General features: G+C 40.7%; 1 protein-coding gene across 27 annotated transcripts in view; it reads right to left on the bottom strand.

Moving 5' to 3' along the window:
• Positions 1–2567: 2567 nt before the first annotated feature.
• The window catches only part of USP28 (ubiquitin specific peptidase 28), a 79998-nt gene continuing 74250 nt past the window's right edge, over positions 2568–8315 (bottom strand). For all 27 annotated transcript variants that reach the window (XM_021926568.2, XM_021926570.2, XM_021926565.2 and 24 more), the window contains 3 exons: positions 7810–7933; positions 6128–6323; positions 2568–4125 (listed from right to left, as the gene is read on the bottom strand). In XM_021926568.2, the coding sequence (XP_021782260.2) occupies positions 3950–4125; positions 6128–6323; positions 7810–7933 (496 nt within the window). In that variant the 3' untranslated portion in view covers positions 2568–3949. The remainder of the gene's footprint in view (positions 4126–6127; positions 6324–7809; positions 7934–8315) is intronic.

The raw sequence follows: 8315 nt of genomic DNA, 5'->3' as shown, positions 1-8315 counted from the left end.
CAGTGAGCCGAGATCGTGTCACTGCACTCCAGCCTGGGTGACAGAGCGAGACTCTGTCTCAAAAAAGGTGAAACTTCCCAAAGGTAACGGAATATCTTTATGACCTTGGGTAATAATTTCAAGAGGACATTATAAGCACTAAGCATGAAAGAAAAGATGAATAGATTCAAATATATTAATATCAAAAACTTATTTTCATCAAGACACCAAAAGTGAAAAGCCAGAGTTGAAGAAGATACATGCAATGCATACAACCAATAAGGGCTCCATAGCTAGAAGATATAAAGAACTCCTATAAATCATTAGGTTAGAGACAATAAATCCAACAACAAAAATGAACAAAAGACCTAAATAGGTATTTTACAAAAAAACAATGACCAAAGGCCAGTAAGTACATAGAGAGGCTCGATGTTAGCATTCAGGAAGTGCACATCGAAACCACGAGATTATCAAAATTAAAAATACTGATAAAACCAAATGTTGACAAGCATATGGAGCAACTGGAACTCACAAACCGACGGTGGGATCAAACTGGTATAACCATTTTGGTTATATGACCTGGTAATTTTACTTGTAGTTATACACCAACAGAAATGCACTCATGTGTGCATCAAGACATGTACAATGAATGTTCTTGGTAGGATTGTGCATTAGCAGCCAAAAATGGGGAGCTCAAAGGACAATAAATGGTGAATATGGTCATACAATGAAATCCAATAAACTGAGCAAGGAAAATGAATAAACTAACAGCTACAAGACTTCTGACACCATCCCTTCTATCCTACCCTTGCTACATTCCCAGCACTCCACTTGATCCTTGTCTCTTATTCACCAAATTGTTTTGTTATATGTTATCTACCTCATATGTTCTTGAAGTGGATAGGGTAAAAATGAGTTAGCATGCCTGCTAGTTCTTAAAGGAGCTAACAAATCCAAACAGAAGATGATTGCAATTCCAGTTAACCCGGTCTAAATCTAGTCTCAAGAGAATTTATGCTGAGGTGAGGTATTCTGCTCAAACTCTTGAATCATTTTGGGTAAGGGTCACATAGATTTCTTCTTCCCCATGTCCTTATTCTTCTCAAGTCTTTAAAAAGGTAAAAACCAGGCCACACACAGTGGCTCATGCCTGTAATCCCAGCACTTTGGGAGGCCAAGGCGAAGGGATCGTTTGAGACCTGTCTGGGCAACACAGCAAAACCCCACCTCCACTAAAAATACAAAAATTAGCGGGGTGTGATGGTGCACACCTGTAGTCTCAGTTACTTGGGAGGTTGAGGTGGAAGGATCATTTGAGCCCAGGAGGCGGAGGCTGCAGTGAGCTGAGATCATGCCACTCCAGCCTGGGGGATAGAGTGAGACCCTCTCTGAAAAGAAAAAAAAAATGCTTAGCCTGACAGCTGTGAAAAAAACAAACAAACCAGTCTGAGACCTTAGTTTGTGGAGGCCTTTGGTTGTACCTCAAGGTAGTCAGCTACTGTTAGGAGTAAGAAACTATTAATAGTTCTCAGGACTCCCCCTGGTGGATCCAAATGATACAGACCACTCAGCACCACACACTCCAGATGTCCACCTGTTCCTTTCTTGGCCAACTGTAGATTCCCAATAGCTGACCAGGAAATAACTACTGTGAAGGAGACACAAAACAAAATATTTTACATGACTACCAAGGACAGTTGAACAGTTGTTAAAAGCACAGGCTATGAAGTCAGACACACCAAGGATTAGTGTGCTAGTTCTACCACTTACAAGATCTATGACCTTGGATAAATCATGGTCCCTATCGTCATCCCAGTGTTAAGTAAAATAATATAACTGAAGCACTGCACACAGGACTCAATATTGACAGGGATTAAAAAGTGAAAGGCAAATGGTGGTACACAGAATGTTAAACTGTAAAAGGTAATCAGTAAGAAAACTGATGAACTTCCCATGAAACAAATCTTTGCAATGAGTTTTAAAACACTAAAGCACCTCTGAGTATCTGTAAAACATGGCCTACCATTAATCAAAGTACAGTTTGATCCCTGAAAAACATAGGTTTGAACTACTGAGTCCACTTACATGAAGTTTTTTTCAACCAAACGCAGATTGAAAATAAGAGTATTCACAGGATGCGAAAACCCAAGCATATGGAGGGTCTTTTCCTATATGTAGGTTTTGCAAAGCCAACTACAGAATTTGAGTATGCATGGATTTTGGTATATGCAGGGGTCCTGGAAGCAATTGCCAGTGTCTGCTGAGGGATGACTATATAAGAAACTCCATTGTAAGAAAATTGCTGGTTTTGCATTCTAAAATTTGACAAATTACAAAGTAGATGAGCTTACATGCAATGCAAATAGCCAATGAGATTAAAAAGTATCAGTTATCACTAGGTGCTGCTCAAGAATTGACTGTTGCCTTTTATTTCAAACACTGGCACTTCAGTCCCCATCAAGTTTATCAACCCTTTAATCTGCTTTTTGGTTTTAAAGAAAAAAATTGGAACAAGACAAATACCAAGTACGTCTATTTCCCAAATGGAAAATACATATTTAAATAAAGACCATACTGCACACCAAAGGTAAAACAAATACTTTTATTGCACATTTATAAAATCTGCATAGTTGTATCAAGAGTTCTTCCCTTTCATGATTCCATTAATCTTTAGAATTTGGTTAAAACACAATATCCAATCAGAAGCCTTTTAAAAATGATCAGTGGGAAGTATTTTTCTCTACATATACATATATATATAGTTTTGCATATGTATGCTGCTTTTTTCTTTCGCTTTTTTTTTTGTTTTTTTGTTTTTTTAAACAAACCCACATCCCTTACTTTTAAGGGCAAAAAAGAAGGCCGGGTATGGTGGCTCGTCTGCAATCCCAGACTTTGGGAGGCTGAGGCAGGCGGATCACGTGAGGCCAGGAGTTAGAGATCAGCCTGGCCAATATGGTGAAACCCCAACTCTACTAAAAATACAAAAATTAGCCAGGTGTGGTGGCACACGCCTGTAATTCCAGCTATTCGGGAGACTGAGGCACGAGAATCACCTGAGCCCAGGAGACGGAGTTTGCAGTGAGCTGAGACTGCGCCACTGAACGCCAGCCTGGGCGACCCAGTGAGACTGTCTCAGAAAAAAAAAAAAAGAGCAAAAAAGAGGAAGTGAACTAAAATAGTCTTTGGGCCAGCAGAAGCCTTATTGACTGTTTTTGACTGTTTTAGGTATTAGAAAATTTTACCTAAATGCCTAACAACTATTAATGCATGATCTTCAGTCAAGTTACACAATGCTGTTCTGTCTAAAGTCCTTAACGCTTTCCTTTCTTTCACTGAGGACTGAGTATGAGGTTTTCTGGTTTATTTAAAAGATAGAAAAGAAAGGAGAGAGACAGGTCTCTTTTGACTTTTCAACATCTTACTGCCATGTGATCTTATATTCTACCCACATATAAAAGGGCGCGGTTCATCAGCAACCCATTTTGTCATCTCCTGTCAAGAGTCAGGCAAGGTTTGTACTTCTAATCTCTTGCAGTTAAGAATTTTTAAATGTCATCTGTATTTGATAAAATAACTAGTAGATGTTCATCTGGTTTAGGTTCTCATGAATCATTCTTCTATTCTGCTGTCCAAAATATTTATGCCTGAAGGATAATTTTAAAAGTGGCAAGAGGCTTAGAAAAGCCTAAGCATTGTTGTAGGTACAAGGCATTTCAGGTCTTCTGGCGTAATTCAACACCTTAATACACTGCTTTCTGCCTTTTCTAGTGAAACAGCTTTTATAATTTTGTACCTAAAAAGTGCAATTTTATTTTCAATCCTTCTTTACACATGCAGCATGGTTGGGGTCTGAATCGGAATCTTATGTGCCCATCTAATGCTCTTCCCAAGGTGAGCACTGTGACAACGAACTTCTGTGCAAGAGGCAGGCAGCCAGAAACCAAAATGGCCTTGAACATGTGGGAGCTTATTTCACTGTCACAGTTGAAACTCCTTGAATTGACTCCATGACAGCTGCAAATCGGCTACATAGGTCATAAGGAGAATTGGGTCGAATAGTTGGAGGCTCCTTCAAGACGATGATTTCTGCAGAAGGATCTAAAAGTCTGGGTAGAAACTCCCCTAGGCACAGCTGCAGATTTTCTGTGGAGGGAAAACAGATGTTACATATACAGCTAAACAGATCTCTGAGTAAAGGTGAATAAGCCTGAAAGGCCTTCTATTAGCCCCTTACCTAACCTCAAACATCAAAGCATTATGCTGGCCAGCTACTAATAAATGATTATTCCTTCAGGCCAAACCAGGAGCAAAGGCAAATAAACCAAACTTTAGCTCACTGCTTTAGGCCACCTGAAGCTGGCAAAATAACACTACATAATTACTTAATTATGAAAGGGTCTTCTAACCAATTGTCTTCTTAAAATACAAGGAAGTAGATATGATACTCTAATATAGATATGATGGTAATATTTTCTTTCAAATGTTTACAATATATCCATGTATACACACGGTTTCAAATCAGGGGTGTACAATCTTTTGGCTTCCCTGGGCCACACATGAACCTCACTAACAATGGCTGACGAGCTTTAAAAAAAAAACCTCATAATGCTTTAAGAAAGTTTACAAATTTGTCTTGGGCTTCAGGTTGGACAAGCTTGGTCTAAATAAAAACTGAAGACAGTAAAGGGAAAGACATAGCAACTAGCTATTACAGAATTTTAAAATAAATACTATCAACTTAAACACTTGAACAAGTCAACGGATTTTTTTTTTTTTTTTTTGAGACGGAGTCTGGCTCTGTCACCCGGGCTGGAGTGCTGTGGCCAGATCTCAGCTCACTGCAAGCTCCGCCTCCCGGGTTCCCGCCATTCTCCTGCCTCAGCCTCCCAAAGTAGCTGGGATTACAGGCTTGAGCCACCTGCGCCCGGCCTTGTTTTTTGTATTTTTTTAGTAGATACGGGGTCTCACTCCAGTTCGCCCAGGAGCTGGAGTGCAGTGGTATGATCTCGGGTCACTGTAGCCTCAGCCTCCCAGACTCAAGCAATCCTCTCACCTCAGGCTCCTGAGTAGCTAGGACTACAGGTGCACACCACTATACCCAGCTAAGTTTTCATTTTTTGTAGAGGCAGGTTTTCACTATGTTGCCCAAGCTGGTCTTGAACTCCTGGGCTCAAGTGAGCCACCCACCTCGGTCTCCCAAAGTGCTGGGATTATAGGCGTTAGCCACTGTGCCCAGCCCCATCAATAGAATATCTTTATGTCAGTGAGAAACTAACAAAGAGGATTCATATCAGAATATATACCAATTTTCCAAGTCTACTGAACTCACCTAAAAACAACCAGCTTTAGGTTCCCTCCTCAAGATGCTTGAAACAAGTAAGGATATTCCACTAATAAACTAATTTTGAAGTCATCATAGTTAATATGTTATGTAACTTCAAGCCACAGAAAAATTTAGTCAAGGCTCCCTCCCATAACCATACTCTGCATGAATTTTTTTTTTTTTAATTTTTTTTAATTTTTTTAATGGAGTCTCATTCCGTGGCCCAGGCTGGATTGCACTGGTGCTATCTTGGCTCACTGCAAACTCCGCCACCCAGGTTCACACCATTCTGCCTCAGCCTCCCGAGTAGCTGGGATTACAGGCGCCCGCCACCACACCTGGCTAATTTTTGTATTTTTAGTAGAGATGGGGTTTCGCCTTGTTGGCCAGACTTGGTCTTGAACTCCTGGCCTCAAGTGATCTGCCCACCTCGGCCTCTCAAAGTGCTGGGATTACAGGTGTAAGCCACTGTGCCCAGTCAGATTTTGATTTTTCAATTATAAAAGAGTTCATCTTTTGGCAGATGAGAGAGTAATGGAAGTCTGACATTCCTGGAGAGCAGTGACTTTTTTCAAACCAGGCTTGTTGGCTGCCCATGGAGGTGATTTGGCAGTCACGGGGAAGTTAAAAAAGGGAGGTTAAGAGGGGCAGAGGCCCAGGTTCCCTCCTCTTGTTTCAATAGAGCAGAACCATTTTTAATTTACTTATATGCTAGAAGGTTCCAATTCCTTAAAAAGGTTTGGCAACCAGTGCTATCAAGTGAGAACACTGCAATTTCTAGAATTCTCAAAACCTTACAATACTATTAGCAAGAGCATATACCTGCAATATCTTGCCCAAGGTAAGAGCACCAATGGTTTCTCATGACCTCAATGGCATCCAGGTCATCCTTGGAAATGTCATTATTAATGATAAGGTGAATGCAGGGGATGATCAGTTCATTCATCACATTAATGCCCTCAGTTACAGAGTGATCATCATTTGTTTCAAAGAGAGAAGCTGCTTTGGCATTCAGCTCCTACAGATAAAAGGTAGAATTAGGTGGGAAAAAGTCTGAAAAAGATAAATATCTCTTTAGTAACAGCCTAAACAAGGGGTTCCCAAACTTTACTGCACATTGGATGTACTTAGGGATCTTTAAAAACTACTGATGCCTGGTTCCCACTCCTGATATGCTGACTTAATTAGTGTTCAGATGACCGGGACATTGGGATTTTATGAAAGCTCCCAAAGTGATTCTAGTGTAGCAAAGTTTATGACCCACTGGCCTAAACTTGTAAGTCAAGGTCATGCTTAACACCTGTTTCAACCAAAGACCCGTTCACTGGTTCTCCATCTCCTCTGAGCATCAGAATCACCTGCAGAAGACACCCTGCTGCCCAGGGTCTTTCTCAGGGATTCTGGTTTAACTGTCTAGGGAGAGGCCTGAGCTTCACAACTGTCTGCAAGCTCCCTATATGATTCTGATGCACACTAGGGGTTGGGATAATGGAAAGAGTCTAAATTCCTATTGCTGCATTACTTCAGAAGCTGAGTAGGATATTCAAAATGTCAATCTATTTGGTGACTTAAAATATAAAAACATGGCTCTAATAATATTCAGATCCATCAAATCAACAAGATCCCTTTTCAGTTTCAAAGTGGCCCTGCCACACCTATAACTAATACAGATGTCAAAGTATAAATCAGAAAATAAAGCTATTGAGTGTATGTCATGACTTAATCTCACCCATCCAGTATGAACAAGGTCAAGGCAGTGGTAGAAACATTGCCCTGACTTCTGTGAAGGGCAAATTTGCTGGGTACTGGTGAAAACACACACAAGCCCACAGTCTGAAGGCAGGCCACCGCTTTACAGTTCTCTGAAGGACACACATCACATAAACCCCTGGGGAGGCACGGGGATGTAGGTCTGCCTTTCCATGTAGTTTTACAGTGCAAATCAGGCCAGGAGAGAGTTAGTCTTCACTAGTATATGACAATGATGTTATCAAAACAGCAGGACCAATTCTTACAGTTCCTACCTTTATTTTTAAAAAATGGAGTGTCTTAGAAGTCACTAAAACTTTCACCTACCAACTTAAACGTGAACATGGAAAAAATGCTGCATTCCTTCCACACACATTTATTACATGCTTCCTACATGACAGGCACAGAGGAAATGGCTGAGTGAGAAAAGGATCTGTGCTCAAGTAATTTAGAACCCAGTAGGAAAGCAATGTGATAAAATCTATAATGCAGGCATACATGAAGGGCACACAGAGGGATGACTAATTCTCACCTTAACGTCTATCAGTTATCATTGAAGAAGAATGACATTCACTAAAAGTAACTGAAAAAGAAACCTGTTCCAATGTAAAACTGTTCATGGGATTTGGGCAGGGGGCGGGGAGGAATCTACAACCTGCTGAAGATACTCTGTTTTGAAAGCCGTATCTTTTCCTGGCTTCAAGGAGCAGAGGTAAACAACAAAAAAACCTTAAGGCTTTACAAACAGTACAAACCAGAAGGCATTTTCTTCGGTACAGAGCAATCACGGATTCCTTGACCCCCCGGCGGGGCCCCTTCATCAGCAGGGCGGCATTGCTCTGGTAGGCATACACCAGGTAGGAAAGTGCCTCTTGGTACCTTAGAAAAATGGGAGAAAAACAACAGCTGAGTGCTCTTTTACCAAAATCTAGGGCTTAGACCTCACTTTTCCCCATTTCAAGAATCTACTTGGCTGCAATTATGAAAAAGTGAAGGGTCAAAGACTGTAGCCAGTCTCAGCTCTTCTACAAATTGGCCTAGCCATCCAAAGCAAATCATGAAACTTCCCTAGGCCTCAGTTTTTCCCATCTCTAAAACAAGGAGTGCTCACTAGGGTCCATGTCAACTCAAAAATTCATTTTCTGAGTTCATCTTCATTGATCACAAAGACAGTCTGGCACAACATATCTCTCAGCTAATACATCTCATTATGTGAAGGATGAAAAACCATGTGTGATGTTTAGAGCAAAACTGAAGCACT

Source organism: Papio anubis, chromosome 12 (genome assembly GCF_008728515.1).
Source record: "Papio anubis isolate 15944 chromosome 12, Panubis1.0, whole genome shotgun sequence".
Taxonomy (NCBI): Eukaryota; Metazoa; Chordata; class Mammalia; order Primates; family Cercopithecidae; genus Papio; species Papio anubis.
The sequence above is the reverse complement of the archived record's forward strand: the minus strand, read 5'-3'. Positions and strand labels throughout refer to the sequence as shown.